Source organism: Prionailurus bengalensis, chromosome B3 (genome assembly GCF_016509475.1).
Source record: "Prionailurus bengalensis isolate Pbe53 chromosome B3, Fcat_Pben_1.1_paternal_pri, whole genome shotgun sequence".
Lineage (NCBI taxonomy): Eukaryota > Metazoa > Chordata > Mammalia > Carnivora > Felidae > Prionailurus > Prionailurus bengalensis.
The window spans coordinates 146130232-146147427 of record NC_057355.1 but is presented as its reverse complement, the minus strand read 5'-3'; the positions used below and the strand labels follow the sequence as shown (position 1 = coordinate 146147427).

Here is a 17196-nt window from a genome sequence, read left to right as displayed (position 1 = left end):
GCTATTCTCGTGCGGAGAATTTGTATCAGCTCCCTAGCTGAGCTCTCCAAATACTTACGTCCCTCTTGGGCCTGGCTACACTTAACTTAAAGGTTTTGTGATTTACTCGTACTAACACAGTATGTGTACCTCCCCGTTAATGTCCTGGGTGGAGGGATGGGGGTAAGGCCTTATTCTCACCTCACGGAGTTCAGAAGCGTCAGGGATACTTAAAGAGAACTGTTCAGGCGCGAGAAAGGTGACAACGCTGACCTTCCGGTGGACCTTCATCATCACCCCACAGCACTGCTCAGCCCAGTGGTGCTGACACAGCAGGTCCACAGATGGGAGGAGAGGATGTTGAGCTGCATGGCATGAAGGAGACTGCCGTCAGCACAGAGCAGAGTATTTAGAGAAGGCAGACTAGGGACCTTGAGGGATGAGCGGGATGCAGAGGGGAGAATGCAGGGCACCGGGATGAGGAAGATCCCAGGAAGGTGCGGTGATGGGGAATTCACGGGGCAACCCGGGCTGGCTGGGACTGTTGGGCAGCACTGGAAGAACCAAGTTCATCACAACTTTCATGGCTTTGCAGAACTTCCGGCATCCTACTCGGCACTCCTCAGCTTGGCTTAGGTGGCATTTGTAGTAGGACCCTACCCACCTCTTCAGCCTCCCTGCCCCTTCTTTCTCCGTTTCAGCCACGTCCCTTCTGGCATCTTCATTCTCTGTTGTCCCCAAATCACAAGGCCGTCCCCACGCGCTGCCCCCCGTGCTCTCCCCTCGGCCCTGGTTTCTCTGCCTGTGCTTGGGCATACTGCGCCCCTGTCTCAGAACCCAAGGAAGGAGACGGCACGGCACGTAAAACAGGTGCTTTGTTCCGTTCTGTTCGTGTTCACTGAGCTGCTCCTCCAGTTCAGACTTTAAGCAGCCAGAGTTGAGGATCCAAGGCTCATGTTTCCTCTGTGCTTCCCACAGAGCTGAGTACAAGGTAGTTGTCACCGACTGATATTATTTAAAAGGGATTAACGTCTGTGGTTAAGCATCTGACTCCTGATTCTGGCTCAGGTCGTGATCTCCCAGTTTGTGAGTTTGAGCCCCATGTCAGCGTGGAGCTTGCTTGGGATTCTCTCTCTCCCTGTCTCTCTGCCCCTCCCCTGCTCGCTCACTCACTCGCTCACTCTCTCAAAAATAAGCTTTAAAAAAAAGGGATTAATTAATTACATTTGAGTGTTTATCGTGTAGAACTACAAGATACATAACAAAAAGTAAAAGACCTGCCTCACCAGAATGGTAAAGATTCTCCATTTGGAAGCTAGAGGAGAGCGTAGAGAATGTTCCCTTCCCATCACCTGTACACTTTGGGGACAAGCTTGGAATGGAAAGTAACTCGATGAAGGCCGTATGCAGAGCACAGAGTAGACCCCAGGGGCCGGTGCGCTGGAGTTGGGAGCGAGGCTGCTTACTTAGCGTGGGACTTGGGCAAATGACTTCCCATCCCTGCGCCCCGTCTCCTCATCTGCAGGGTGCATAGGGCTGTGATTGGTGTTAGTGAGGTGACCTGCAAAGTGCTCACTAAATGTCACCTCTTAGGATTCATTCTTTTCTGACTCTAAATTGCAAGGTCTTCAGGTTTCTTTACCATCAAAGATTAAGTGGCACTTGGTATAATTTTCATGTTGTGTGTCTCATAGTATTCTAATTTCTTGATAGCCTGTTGTTTGGAAGAGGCAGAAATGATGAAATATTAAATTAACCTGAACACGTTATTCCTTAAAAATACCAAGAATAACTAAGGATTTAATTAACCCCGTATATTGGTAGATGCCACAGTTTAAGGGAAGTGCATGTGTGTGGGGGTGTGTGTGTGTGTGTGCACGTGTGTGCGTGTGTGATTCCTGCTACTAGGAAACTACTCTAGATTCCGTGAAATGGCTGTTGTATACCGTATGCCTGTGTTCATTTGCGTGCCATGCCACAAATATTTGGTTAACCTCTTTTTGAATTTCCGCTTCCCTAAGGACCCTTTTTCGGATATTCTGTTACTTGTCCCGCATCTTTCCCCATCAGATGTACTATATATTTATGTACTATATAACTCTGCTGAATACATAAAAAGAGTAAGATATTTCTATTCCCCCAAGAACCAGTCTTTGCCCCCTTGGGGACAATTCACTGTCTTTGAGAATGCATGCTTTAAGGTGAAGCGACTCATATTTCCATTATAGCATTTTTCTGCAAATTTTCAAAGTAATAGGAAAGATATAGAACAAAAGTGTTTTCCTTTTTCTTTTTTTTTTTTTTTAAACATGAGGTTTATGTGCCTTTGAAGTCATGCATTTTAAGTACTAAAGTAGGCTCTGCAGTGCAGTAATTCTCCAGTTACATTAAGTAATAGCTGTAGGGGCAGGCACTGGACACACCAAAGACCTTGGTCTCTGTGACTTCAGAGTCACCAGGTGCACAATTGTGCAGCATGCTTCATTTTGTTTAAAAAACAAAAATACGACAGGGCAGGAGCACCTGGGTGGCTCGGTGGGTTGAGTGCCCGTCTCTTGATTTCAGCTCAGGTCGTGATCCCAGGGTCGTGGGATTGAGCCCTGTGTCGGGCTCCACACTGAGTGTGGAGCCTGCTTGGGAGTGTATCTCTCTTTCTCCCTCTGGCCCTCTCCCCCCCTTTCAGGTGCTGTCTCTCTCAAATTAAAAAAATATATATATTTTAAAAAATATGACAGGACATATAATTTCTCCAGTTTAAATTTGAAGCCTTTTGGGGGAAACATTTTTTTAATGTTTATTCATTTATTTTTGAGAGAGAGAGAGAGAGAGAGAGAGAGAGAGAGAGACAACACAAACGGGGTGGGACAAAGAGAGAGGGGGAGACACAGAATCCAAAGCAGGCTCCAGGCTCTGAGCTGTCAGCACAGAGCCCAACACAGGGCTCGAACTCATGAACCATGAAATCATGACCTGAGCTGAAGTCGGATACTTAACCTACTGAGCCACCCAGGCTCCCCGAAACATTGGAATTTTTATGGAATAAAGAAGAATTCTTAAGACTGCCTGATTTGTGTTGGTGCCCCATGTCAGTGGGGACCCTGTCAGTGAAGATCAGTTCTGTGCACCAGTGTGATTTCTGGATATTCAGTTCTGTTTGAGTCCCTGATAAAATATAAAAGTCTTTAAGAAATGTTTAATAAAAATTAGTTGTGGTAAAATACATATAACATCAAACTTACCATCTTGACCATTTTTAAGTGTTAGAAATCTTTCAATGTAAGTCATTTTCAAGATTCTGAAAATAGGAGAGAGAAAAGTTTCACGTAAACAACTTCATAAGAATTAATTATAAAGCATTTTTTCAACTGTTTTAAGTGTTGAATTGTTCAGCCTGATAATTTATACTTGTGTTGAATAAATAAGCGAAGGGATGGGAGGATATCATCGTACTAATACGTCTGTTAGTAAGGCTGGCCTTCTCATTTCTTCAGGTGGCCGTCAGACCCAAGAGCAGAGAACTCAGAGAAATGTAATAAATGTACCTGCAGAAAAACGCACAGAAAATGGCGTAAGTAATAGCGAATCAAATTGAAGTTTTTAAATTGCTTTTTACAGGTACTAACGGGGTTGGATTATAATTCACTTTTAAAGAACTCCTTTGGGGTAGAAAGTGTCATTTCCATGGAATATTTCCAAACTTGTGAAGTTCTGCAGCGTCTCTGGTGGTCTTACCGGTTCTAACAGTGTGGCCCGTGCACAGCTGAGCGGCAGCAGCTTTCCTCAGTGCGTGTGACAGTGACCCGGGCCCTGGGAGCGATGGCCTCCGTGTCTAAGAGGCGAACGGGCAGACTTGCCTCGTGCTTCATGTTGATGTCTTAATCCTTCTGTCAGGCTCTGAAAGACAAAATGGCTGGTGAGTTGAAGTCTTCCTCATCGTCGCCTCCAGCGGAGAGGACTTCCTTCGTCAGATGGCGTGGCGCGGGGGAGACCAGGCCTGACGGGTGGGCAGGGAGGGCACGAGTCCCCGTGGGGGAGCAGCGTTAGGAAATGTTGGCGTGTGCTGCGAGTGTGAGCGGAAATGAGGGCGTGGAGGTGAGTGAGAGCACGATGAAGAACGAGAGGGGTTTTTGATGTGATCTTTCTGGAATCTTAGTAATGACTTTTCCAAATGATCTTCGGGCTAGAGAACTCGCGTCTTTTTCTGGCTCTGCCACCAACCAGGTGCGTGACCTTGGGCGAGTTACCTCCTGGCACAGAGCTTGCACGGCCAGACGTGGGGAAAGAGCACACGGTCCGGAGCGTGGAGGGCCCATAGTCCCGCATGGGCTTTAGAACCTTCGAGCTAGCTACATTTGAGCAAGTGGCTTTGCCTCTCTACTTGCCAACTTAGTATGACTGAAATGTGACTTTTGTTTTTTTATGGGCTACTGTTGTGACTTCAGGTGATCTCCTCCTCCTCTCTCTCTCGGTAAGATGAGGGTGTTAGCACCTTTCCCCTTTTTTCCACTTCCCTTTCCCTCCTACCTGCTAGCTCATGCGGTTATACTTCTATGTTGTCGAGGTTGGTAATATTTGTGCTGTTGTCCAAGCCTCTTGAAAACCATTCAGTAGTGTTTATTATTTTAGATTCTGCAGAGCCAGATGGTATACTAGATTCTATTTTCTTTTCCTTGCCTCCAACCTCATAATCCTTGTGCCACTCAGAACTCTTCCTGGTGTCAAGGGTATGGATTCTCCTTCCTTAGGCTCCAATTTCTAAAGGCCGTTCCACAAATCCTCTTCTCCTGCCTTCAAATCTAGAGCCTCTGTGAGGTTCTGCCAGGCATATCTGCTTCAGGAAGTCTCAAGAAATAAATGGCCAGACCCCAGTAAATGGGCAGTACTTTTGGCTCGGTGAGTCTGGGGTGGGCCTGGAAAGCTCCCCACATGACCGTGTTGCCCCGTCTGGTGTGAGAAACTCCAGGTTACATGCATACGCTGTCATAAGCATTCAGAACTTGTGCAGCCGAATTGCGAAGATTCTTTTGAGTTCTAAGATTGCCCGTGACCTGAACTTCAGGGAAGGTTAAATCTATCGAGTGTTAGGTGCTCTGTATCGAAGTCGGGGTTGTGCATATGATACGGGGAAGGGACTCAGAAGGAGAGGATTCCAGTCCTAAAGTGACTTCTGATGTTTTCACGTGATGGGTCTGTGATCTTTTCCCTGATGAAGTTGTTTCTTCACGGAGAGATGATATTTCTGTCTCAAGATCAACAAAACTGAAACCTGACAGCAAAATTAAAAATGTGTCTGTAGCCTTTATGTGAGTTTTTAATTAGAGGAAGGCAGAGAGCCGTCGGGGGATGTAACTTTGCACTGGCAGCATCACATCAAAGACGCTGCTGTATTTTATGGCACACACACCTGCCTGTTAAGCCCAATAACGCATTACATTTGCAGAGTCCTTACTGTCTACAAAGCACTTTCACGTGCAGTTTTAAAGTTCAGAAGATGTTAAAAACCTCTTTCTTCCAAACTGTTTTGTATATACCCTGGACAGAGAACCCTCTGCTCTGTGGGCTGCAGCGTCCAGGAGTAGATCAAGCAGCAGCTGCAGGAGGAGGGTGTGTAGGCTGAAAGAGGACAGGAAACCGAGTTGCTATGATTCGTGCCCATGAGCAGCTGCTGGGGCAAGAAGGTGGGGACTTCCGCTGTCCAAAAGTCGCAGGTCAGCAAGTCAGGTTTTCTGAGAAAGAAATGCCCAGACCACTGGCCTTTCGGCTCAATGAGTCTGGGAACCTCCAGGCTACATGCACACACTGTCTTAAGCATTCAGAACTTACTTGTCCAGGGGCGTCTTGGGGGCTCAGTCGGTTAAGCCTCCAGCCCTTGATTCTGGCTCAGGTCACGCTCTCACGGTTTGTGAGTTCAAGCCCTGCGTCAGGCTCTGTGCTGACAATGCAGAACCTACTTGGAATTATCTCCCTCTCTCTCTCTCTGCCCCTCCCTCTCTCTTTCCCTTTCTCAAAATAAACTTTATTTAAAAAAAAAAAAAAAGAACTTGTCCAACATCTTTGGAGATCTGGTTTAACTATGTAATATAAAGGCAAATGGATTTTTTCCTCATTGTATATACTTGTGTCGGGGCTCCCCAGGCCCACCCCTAGTTTCAGTGGTTTACCAGGAGGACCCACAGGACTCGGGATCTAGCTGTGCTCACGTCTGGGATTTCCTGTGTGAGAGGATGCAGAGTTGTGTGGGACGAAGTCTGAGGACACCAGGCACCAGCTTCTAAGAGTCCTTCCCCGGCGGAGCCACACGGGATGCGCTCAGTCCTCCCAACCACCAGCTAGGACGACAGGTGCGACACATTGTCGACCAGGGAAGCTCAGTAGAGCCCCAGTGCCCGGGGTCCCTACTAAGAGCCAGTCCTGTGGGCAGCTTCTCTGTAGCAAATAGGAAAGCACCAGACTCCCAGAAGGAAGCAAGTATTGAACACAGACCATATTACTCGCACAAACATTTTAGGTTCAGCGAGCCTCTCGTCACTTCTGGGAATGGTGGGATCCCTCCCCAATCTGAGTTCCCAGAGGGCAACCCAGGGCTCGCCTTTAAGCAGGCCTGTTAGGAGAGCGGTTTGAGGTCTGTGGTGTGGATGCTTCTGTCCAGCACCGTTTCACGTAGGTGTCCTGGGAGTGCTTTTTCCTGTTTTCTCTGTGAGTCAGTTCCTGCCCTATTCCAGTACGTGTGGTAAGCTGCTGAGGCCAGTTGATCCGTCCCCTACCCCCCACTTCTAAGCGCTTTGTAGTTTTAGCTCCTGGATGTGGGTCCGTGATGTACTGTGAGTTGATTTTTGTGTATGCTGCATGAAGTAGGGTCTGGATTTGTTCTCTTGCCTGTAAAAATACCTAGTTACCCTTGCAGCATTTGGTGAAAAGACTGTTATTCCCCATTGAATTGTCTTGGCACCTTTGTCAAATCAAAATTAGCCATAAATGTGAGAGTTTATTTCTGGAAGTGTTTGTTATTAATATTGTGACTTGGTCCCCCTGTGTAACATATGGTACCTGGGACTCACCTGTGCCTAGTGTCTCCAAATCAAGTAACATTTCAAGTGTCTAGAGAATAAACTTGTAGATTCCACGTCTAGAGTCAAAGGTTGCCAGTTTGAAGACGTAACTCTTGTGTGATGCACCTGGGACTGTCCAGTCTCCCCTCGTCTAGCTCAAGTGTGTCTCAGGTCTGCTAGGGTGCTTATTTTGTGGCTGCTGTCTGTTCACTTCTGACCATTTTTGTTGTCTCCTCTCCTGTTAGTTTATTTCTGTGGTTTTATATTATTTGATGCCAAAATCCCTTTACTGTCATGTATTGGCTTGGGGATTTAAGGACATTAGGATTAAATAATCCTCCATTGTAAGCAAGATGAGGTGTGGATTTCTTTCAGTTTTCCCTGTTGGGATTTGTTGAGTATACTGATTCTGAGTGTTACCATCTATCAACATGTCTGGAAAATTCTCTACTATTATCTGTGCAGGTATTTCTTCTTCCATATTCTTATTTTTGTTTTCTGGAATGCTTATTAGACATGTTATATCTTTCATTTTATTCTCCTTTTCTCTTAATTTTAATGTTTTATTCTTGAGAGAGAGAGAGAGAGAGAGAGAGAGCACGTGAGCAGGGGAGGGGCAGAGAGGGAGACACAGAATCGGAAGCAGGCTCTAGGCTCTGAGCTGTCAGCACAGAGCCCGAGGCGGGGCTCGAACTCACTAGCCGTGAGATCATGACCTGAGCAGAAGTCGGAGGCTTAACTGACTGGCCACCCAGGTGCCCCAATTTCTCTCTTTTTTTAAGTTTATTTTTGAGAGAGAGACAGAGAAAGAGACAGAGTGGGGGGAGGGGCAGAGAGAGAGAGAGAGAGAGAGAGAGAGAGAGAGAGAGAGAATCCCATGCAGGCTCTGTGCTGTCAGGGCAGATCCCAACATGGGGCTCAATCCCATGACCCTGGGATCATGACCTGAACCAAAATCAAGAGTCAGATGCTGAACTGACTGAGCCAGCCACCCAGGCACCCTGCTTACTTTCTCTTTTATGTTTTTACTTTCTTTGTCTCTTTATGTTGTGTTCTGGGTAGTTTCTTAGGATATATATTTCAGTTAATGAATTGTGTCTTTACTTGTATTTATTTGGCTGTTTAGTATATATAATGTACTTTAAATATTATTTATTACAAAAAAAACAAGACACAGTCTGGGAGAAAATACTTGCAAATCTTATATCTGACAAAGGACTTGTATCCAGAATATGTAAAGAGCTCTTAAAACCCAATAAGAAAATAAACAACCCAGTTTAGAAAGAAACAGATGGGGGTACCTGCCTTGAGATTCTCTCTCTCTCCCTCTCTCTCTCTCTGCCCCTCCCCAACTTATGTGTGCATGCACTCTCTCTCCCCCCTAAAAAACTTAAAAATTTAAATAAATAAGCAAATAAATAAGAAACAGGGAAAAGATTTGAATAGATGTTTCACCAAAGAATATATGTTAGGGTAAGCACATGGAAAAATAATGTTCAACATCATTAGTCTTTAGGAAAATACGATTTAAAACCACACTGTTAGAAATACCACCTATTAGAATGTCTAAAACTAAAAAGACTCATTCTAAGAAGTGTTGATGAGACTGGAGAGCCCAGAACTCTCAAACACTGCTGTTGGGAATGTAAGGTGGTACAATCTGGAAAACTGTGACAGTTTCTTTAAAACTTGGACATGAATCTTTTATGTGATCTGAGTATTTACCAAAGAGAAAAGAAAGCAAATGTTTATACAGACTTATACATGAATGTTCATAGCATTTTGATTTGTGGTACCCAAAATCTGGAGGCAAAATTAATGTCTAGTAACAGGTGAATGGACAGAAAACATTGCACGTCTGTATGGTGAGATCTTACGAGCAGTAATGAGGAGCAAACCACTGATACCTGAGGCAGCATGGACGGATCTCACTGTGCTGAAAAGCCAGACCACAAAGTACATAACTGCTTCATTCTCTGTGCATAAAACTCTAGGAAATGTGGACCAACCTCTAGTAGCAGACGATAGATCGGTGGTGGCCTGTGAACCTGGGAGCCGGGTGCAAGGAGGAGGCGGGAGGGGGAGCCACAAAGACACAAGGCCCCAGGGTACAAGCCAGCTTCAGTGTTCCGTCGTTGCCCAGAGCTTCCGCCACCTCTCCGTAACTTCCTCACTGGTGTGTCAGCCCAGCGATGCTGTCAAAAATAGGTGTTTATGTTTCATCTTACCTTGTAGGTGCGGTGATCAGGAGTACAGTTCTGTGTGTCTTGGGGGCCGTGCTGTCGGACACAGAGCAGTTCCCGTGGTGTTTTGCTTGTAGCTCTCGGGCGGCATGTGGTGGTTTTTCTCTTCGCGTTATTTGTGTTCCTTGATAGCCCTGTTTTCCTGCTGATCTTTCCAGCCTTGATCGTTCCTGGCTGCTTGCCTTGGGTATAAATCTGTGTTGAACCAAACTGAATTTATTTGGGTGAGTTTTAATCATAAGAGTAATTCGCGTTTGTAGGATAAAATAGCATATTACGGTACTATTACAGGGGGTGGGGAGCCAGTATACATTTTAGATACTAGTTGACTCGTAGTAATTTGTGAGGCTTAGTAATTGTTGGAATACGAAATACTTCAGCTCCAGAATAGAGTGAAGTGTTAGAGAGACTCACTGTCACTGAATGTTTTTTGGGATACAAATAAGTCTACATGTTTATAATATTTATCTTGATATCATTATCACCTATTTCGTTTGCCCTCCAAACCTGAACATTTATAACCATGGAGACGGCAGAAAGATGAGTGATTTAATGTGCTAGAAGATTATGTGGGTATAAATGGATTTCAGGGGCGCCTGGGTGGCTCAGTTGGTTAAGCGGCTGACTTCGGCTCGGGTCATGATTTCGCCGTCCGTGAGTTCGAGCCCCGCGTCGGGCTCTGTGCTGACAGCTCGGAGCCTGGAGCCTGTTTCAGATTCTGTGTCTCCCTCTCTCTGACCCTCCCCTGTTCGTGTTCTGTCTCTCTCGGTCTCAAAGATAAATAAACATTAAAAAAAAAAAATTAAATGGATTTGATCATAATTATTTTGTCATAGTTTTGTTTTAAGGCATGTTGGTCATTTTTGGAGTGACATTACACGTGAGAATCCAGTTATACTTCAAAAAATCAGTTAATAGTTTCAAACAAATATCTCATTATGATTACATTCCCACATAGGATGCTGGCTGTTTGGTCTAATTTTTTATTTTTTACACTTTTTTATTGTGAAATATACAGAAGAATGTGTAAAATACGCACAGGTGAAGAAATTACTAAAAAAACAAAACCAAACAAAACCCTGTTCAGATAACGACGACCTAGGCTTAAATTTCTCTCTATTCATTCTAAAACAATTCTGTCCAATTTATTTTAGTTTTAGACAGGCCAGAGATCTAAAAGCAAGGTGTTTGGTGATGGCGACTTGAAGTCTGTTTCAAATTCCACAGCGGTGTTTTTGGAGCTAGGTGTGTGAACAAATCACAGTACAGTGTGGGAAGCGCAGTAAAAGTAGAACAAGGCACCAGAGAAATAGGCTATGGTTTGGTTAACTTACTGAGGTGGGTATCAGGGAAGATCTCCCCGCAGAGGTCGGACGAGTCTGCAAAGGTACAGGGAAGAGCGCAAGGCGCTCTGAGAAGCAGAGATCGAGAAACACGGTGGGGACGACAGAGCATAAGTTGTGGGGACGGGGGGGGGGGGGGGTGATGCTGAAGAGGGAAGAGAGCTGAAGTGTTCTGGTCAGGGAGCGGCGGGATCTTCACTGTGCCACAAGCTGGGACTTAATCCTGTAGGGTATTAAGCTCTGTATGCTGAAAACTGTAGAAAGCTTATGAAGGAAATTGAAGAAGATACGAAGAAACGGAAAAACATTCTGTGCTCATGGATTGGAAGAATCAATATTGGTAAAATGTCAGTACTACCCAAGCAATCTACACATTCAATGCGATCCCGATCAAAATTGCACCAGCATTCTTCTCGAAGCTAGCACAAGCAATCCTGAAATTTGTATGGAACCACCAAAGACCCCGAATAGCCAAAGTAATATTGAAGAAGAAAACCAAAGTGGGAGGCATCACAGTCCCAGACTCCAGCCTCTACTACAAAGCTGTAATCATCAAGACAGCATGGTATTGGCACAAAAACAGACACAGAGACCAACAGAATAGAATAGGGACTCCAGAATTGAACCCACAAACGTATGGCCAACTAATCTTCGACAAAGCAGGAAAGAATATCCAATGGAAAAAAGGCAGTCTCTTTAACAAATGGTGCTGGGAGAACTGGACAGCAACATGCGGAAGAATGAAACTAGACCACTTTCTTACACCATTCACAAAAATACACTCATGATGGATGAAGGACCAGAATGTGAGACAGGAAACCGTCAAAACCCTAGAGGAGAAAGCAAGAAAAAAACCCCTCTGACCTCAGCCGCAGCAATTTCTTACTTGACACATCTCCAGAGGCAAGGGAATTAAAAGCAAAAATGAACTATTGGGACCTCATGAAGATAAAAAGCTTCTCCACTGCAAAGGAAACAGTCAACAAAACTAAAAGGCAACCGACGGAATGGGAAAAGATATTTGCAAATGACATATCGGACAAAGGGCTAGTATCCAAAATCTATAAAGAACTCACCAAACTCCACACCCGAAAAGCAAATAATCCAGTGAAGAACTGGGCAGAAGACATGAATAGACACTTCTCTAAAGAAGACATCCAGGTGGCCAACAGGCACATGAGAAGATGCTCAACGTCACTCCTCATCAGGGAAATCCAAATCAAAACCACACCGAGATATCACCTCACACCAGTCAGAGTGGCTAAAATGAACAAATCAGGAGACTATAGATGCTGGACAGGATGTGGAGAAACGGGAACCCTCTTGCACTGTTGGTGGGAATGCAAACCGGTGCAGCCACTCTGGAAAACAGTGTGGAGGTTCCTCAAAAAATTAAAAATAGAACTACCCTACGACCCAGCAATAGCACTACTAGGAATTTACCCAAGGGATACAGCAGTGCTGATGCATAGGGGCACTTGTACCCCAACGTTTATAGCAGCACTTTCCACAATAGCCAAATTATGGAAAGAGCCTAAATGTCCATCAACTGATGAATGGATAAAGAAGATGTGGTTTATATATTCAATGGAATACTACGTGGCAATGAGAAAGAATGAAATACGGCCTTTTGTAGCAACGTGGATGGAACTGGAGAGTGTGATGCTAAGTGAAATAAGTCATACAGAGAAAGACAGATACCATATGGTTTCACTCTTATGTGGATCCTGAGAAACTTAACAGAAGACCATGGGGGAAGGGAAGGAGAAAAGAAAAAGAGAGGGAGCCAAACCATAAGAGACTCTTAAACACTGAGAATAGGGGCGCCTGGGTGGCTCAGTCGGTTAAGTGTCCGACTTCGGCTGAGGTCAAGATCTCATGGTCCGTGAGTTTGAGTCCCATGTCGGGCTCTGTGCTGTCAGTTCAGAGCCTGGAGCCTTCTTCGGATTCCATGTCTCCCTCTCTCTCTGCCCCTCCCCCACTCATGCTCTGTCTCTCTCTGTCTCTCAAAAAATGAATAAATGTTAAAAAAAAAAATAAAAAACTGAGAATAAACTGAGGGTTGATGGAGGGTGGGAGGGAGGGGAAATTGGGTGATGGGCATGGAGGAGGGCACCTGTTGGGAGGAGCGCTGGGTGTTGTATGCAAACCAATCTGACAGTAAATTTCATATTAAAAAAAAAAACGAGAGAAGGACAGGAGGGAGCCCTCTGGTGCTAGTGCTGTTGGAGTTGTGTGTGCAGCACAGGGGGTGGGAATGGCTGGAGGCAGGCAGCCCTGTGAGGTCACTGCTTGCCACAACTGGAATCCCAGAGAGAGACTTCCATTCACAGGAAGTATTTGGAAAGAAGAATTTCAAGGTTATGGAGATAGAAGCTCAAAAGGTACATCTGTAAACTACAATTTAGAAGAAAGGAGATTTCACTTCATTCCTTCCTGTAATTCACGTGCATCTGCTTATATGAAATTATCCCAAGAAAGTAAAAAGAGGGAGTTGGGCTTTTTTAGACTTCCTCTGGAACAGTACAAGCAATGATTAGGCATGCCTCCTCCAGGAAGCCCTGCACTATCACTGAGCAGTCTATTTTGTCATTTCTCATAATCTTCCAAAAATAGAGTAGCCTAGAGTTCTCTTTCTTCTGTTTTATTTCTTTATTATCATTTGCTAGAATCAAGTTACCTTTAGATTTTATGATTCTCAGTGGGGGAAATTAATCCTTTCCTCTTACATTGAACCATATGAAATTGTTGATGTCTGACCATCTACATTTTTCGATCTACAAAAACAGCATTTTCATATGATTCAAACTAAAATCAGATGGCATCTGGTAGAGCATTTACCCTTTGGTACAATAAATGAGTGGTACTTAGGGGCAACCATACGTGCCTGTGCTGCAGCCTGGTGAGAAAAAAATGGGAGACCGGTACATCCCGTGTGAGGGAAAGAGCATGCAGCCTGCCATCCGGAGACCCTGACACGGCTCCTGGCCCACCCCTGTGCTTGGGAGAGCTGTTCAGCCCGCTGCCAGAGCTCAGCTTTCTCGTCTGTGAAACAGGCTTAAGAACTTTCCTATAAGGGTTGTGGAAACGTCTACTAAGATAACCATAAATTCAGGTTTATATAAATATCTAATATGCAAGTGCTTGTTGTGTGTTGTTGAATCTCTGGAATTCAGAATGCATGAAATACTGAGTTCTCTCCCATCTCTGGAAGTGATGTCAGATCCTGAGTGTCAGAACAATTGCATGAGAGGTTCTGCAGAGGATCAGGAAAAGCTTCAGGAAGCAGATGGCATGGCCACTAGATCTTGAAGGATAGGTAGAGTTTAGGAAGTTGGGGGAAGGGCTCTGTAGCCAAAAGGAATAATCTGAGCAAAAATGTGAAGGTGGGGAAGTGTCGGCTCTGGAATGGAGAGGCAGACACAGATACGAGGAAGAGAGAGAGAGAGACAACACTGAGCAGCAGCTTCTATTTTGAGCAACGTCGGTTCAAGTCAGTGATGAGGCTGAGGTTTCTGGGGAAATGTTACAGCCATTAACGGAAGTAAGAAATTTAGGAGGAAGCCAGGGTGGAAGGAGAGGGAGGAGCTTGGTCACACATGCCACGGGTAAAGTGCTGGCATGCCATGCAAATGAGAGTGTGACTCTGGCAGGGGGAACACTGGTACCGGGGCTCCTTTGAGGAGGCCACGGGTGGGCGGCTAGACCCACCAGAAGGTCCTTTGTGTTTTCCATGCAAACTAGCCCAGAAAGGGATGAGTAGGACAGACCCTTGAGCTTACAGCATGCCATCTCACCGCAACTTGAAAGCTTAGGGAATTTTCTTTTCCCAAGTAATATTATAGTGACATTCTTGTCTGTTATAACCAAAGATGAGGTTATTTAGTTGAGTATTAAAATCAGAATACCAAAGGGGCGCCTAGGTGGCGCAGTCGGTTGAGCGTCCGACTTCAGCCAGGTCACGATCTCGCGGTCCGGGAGTTCGAGCCCCGCGTCGGGCTCTGGGCTGATGGCTCAGAGCCTGGAGCCTGTTTCCGATTCTGTGTCTCCCTCTCTCTCTGCCCCTCCCCCATTCACGCTCTGTCTCTCTCTGTCTCAAAAATAAATAAACGTTAAAAAAAATTTTTTTTTAAATCAGAATACCAAAAAATAAAATAATAAAATAAGATAAGATAAAATAAAATAGAGCTGACATCTGAAGTGACCCATTAGCCAGTAGGTATTTAATTGCTGACAGAATCCACTAGCCTTTTCTGATAACTGACTGCCAAGGAATATATGTTAAGCATTGAGGATAAAAGCAGCATTTATAGTTAAAACCTCTATTGATTGCACTCTTAGCTAGCTCTCTTAAACATATGCCCATAACATAAACATTCTCTTTCTTTGTTGTATTGTAACACTGCTGTTGGGAATAACAACTAAACTCCTGTACGTAATAAATAATAGGATGATAGAAGTAAAGAGTCTTTATGAGGTTTTACAGTAAATGGATGTGACAGTTTTAAAATATGAAGATTCTTGGGGCGCCTGGGTGGCTCAGTCAGAGTCCGACTTCGAAGCGTCCACCTTTGGCTCGGATCATGATCTCACGGTTCATGGGTTCGAGCCCCGCGTCGGGCTCTGTGCTGACAGCTCAGAGCCTGGAGCCTGCTTCGGATTCTGTGTCTCTGTCTTTCTCTGCTCCTCCCCATTCATGCTCTGTCTCTTTTCTCTCAAAAATAAATAAAAGTTAAATAAAAAAAAATAAAATATGAAGATTCTTTAAAACGCCTCTCTTCACAAAGTGGAGTTAAATTCCCCTCTTTTTCTCCCAAACTTAGTGACTAGCTCCTAGCAGATAGAATTTGGAGAAAGTGGTGCAATGTGACTTCTGAGGCTAGTTCACTAGAAAGATAGCTTCCCCCTGGCACTCTGTCTTGGATTATTTGCTCTGGGGGAAACCAGCCACCGTGTTGTGAGTAGGCACAAACAAGCAGCTCTGTGAGGAGTCCACTTGGTAGCCATGAGAGTGTGGCATCTTGGAATCAGTTCCTCCAAACCCAGTCAAGCCTTAGGACAGCTACAACTCTGACATTTGGCTGGGCCTTATGAGAAATCTTAAGCCAGAACTGCCCAGCCGAGCTGTTCCTTAATCCTTTATCCCCAGAAGCTATGAGCCATAATGAACGTTGGTTGTGTTTTAAGCCAGTGAATTTAGATGTGACCTGTTATCAGCAATAGAGAACTAATATGTATCCTTGGAATGAATAATGTGAGCTGTTGATGCCCAAATCATTCTCACAAGTATAAAATATATGAATTGAACAACGAAGACGTCCTTACATAAATAATAAACAATATGTGGATGCAGTTGGAAACTAAAGTGTCATGTAATGAGAGTGTGTTGTATTCGCCAATGCCAAAAGTGGAAAAGCAGGCTTCACAGTATGTGTTGTTGGTGAGGAGGGGAGTGCAAAGGACTCACTCTTTGGAATGGTTTTGATATGTAAATTATACTTCTGCATCATTTTTGTCACCAGTTTTTCAACTTTTGGGGAGATTGCACTCAAACTTAAAAATAAAGTTTAGGGGCGCCTGGGTGGCTCAGTCGGTTAAGTGCCTGACTTCGGCTCCGGTCATGATCTCATGTTCTGTGAGCTCAGGCCCCGTGTCGGGCTCTGTGCTGACAGCTCGGAGCCTGGAGCCTGCTTTGGATTCTGTGTCTCCCCCTCTGTCTCTGCCTCTCCTCTGCCAGTGTGCGTATGTATGCGCACTCTCTCGCGTGCACGCGCGCGCTCTCTCGCCTATAAATACATACATACATAAATAAATAAATGAAATGAATGAATAAATAAATAAATATTAAAAGAATAATAATAAAGTTATAGCCCACAACTGTATGGTCAACTAATTTTTGACAAAGCAGGAAAGAATATCCAATGCAAAAAAAGTCTCTTCAAGAAAAATGGTGCTGGGAAAACTGGACGGCAACATGCAGAAGAATGTAACTGGACCACTTTCTTCCACCACACACAAAAATAAATTCAGTATGGGTAAAAGACCTGAATGTGAGACAGGAAACCATCAAAGTCCTAGAGGAGAATGCAGGCAGCAATCTTTCTGACCTTGGTCAGAGCAGCTTCTTACTAGACCTGTCTCTGAAGGTAAGGGAAACAAAAGCAAAATCAAGCATGAACTGTTGGGGCCTCATCAAGATAAAAAGCTTCCGCACAGTGAAGGAAACAATCAGCAAAACTGAAAGACAACCTACAGAATGGGAGAAGATGTTTGCAAACGATACATCTGATAAAGGGTTAGTATCCAAAATCTATAAAGAACTTCCAAACTGGGGCGCCTGGGTGGCTCAGTCAGTTGAGCGTCCGACTTCGGCTCAGGTCATGATCTCACAGTTCGTGGGTTCGAGCCCTGTGTCAGGCTCTGTGCTGACAGCTCAGAGCCTGGAGCCTGCTTCAGATTCTGTGTCTTCCTCTCTCTCTGCTCCTCCCTCATTCATGGTCTGCCTGTTTCTGTCTCTCAAAAATAAATTTTTTAAAAAGTTAAAAAAAACAAACTTACAAACTTAACACCTAAAAAGCAAAT

The 17196-nt window shown here is 44.7% G+C and overlaps 1 protein-coding gene across 4 annotated transcripts in view; it reads left to right on the top strand.

The window, feature by feature from the left end:
• PPP1R13B (protein phosphatase 1 regulatory subunit 13B) overlaps window positions 1-17196 on the top strand; it is a 99317-nt gene that overhangs the window by 54863 nt on the left and 27258 nt on the right. For all 4 annotated transcript variants that reach the window (XM_043554379.1, XM_043554381.1, XM_043554378.1 and 1 more), the window contains exon 4: window positions 3471-3547. In XM_043554379.1, coding sequence (XP_043410314.1) covers window positions 3471-3547 — 77 coding nt within the window. The remainder of the gene's footprint in view (window positions 1-3470; window positions 3548-17196) is intronic.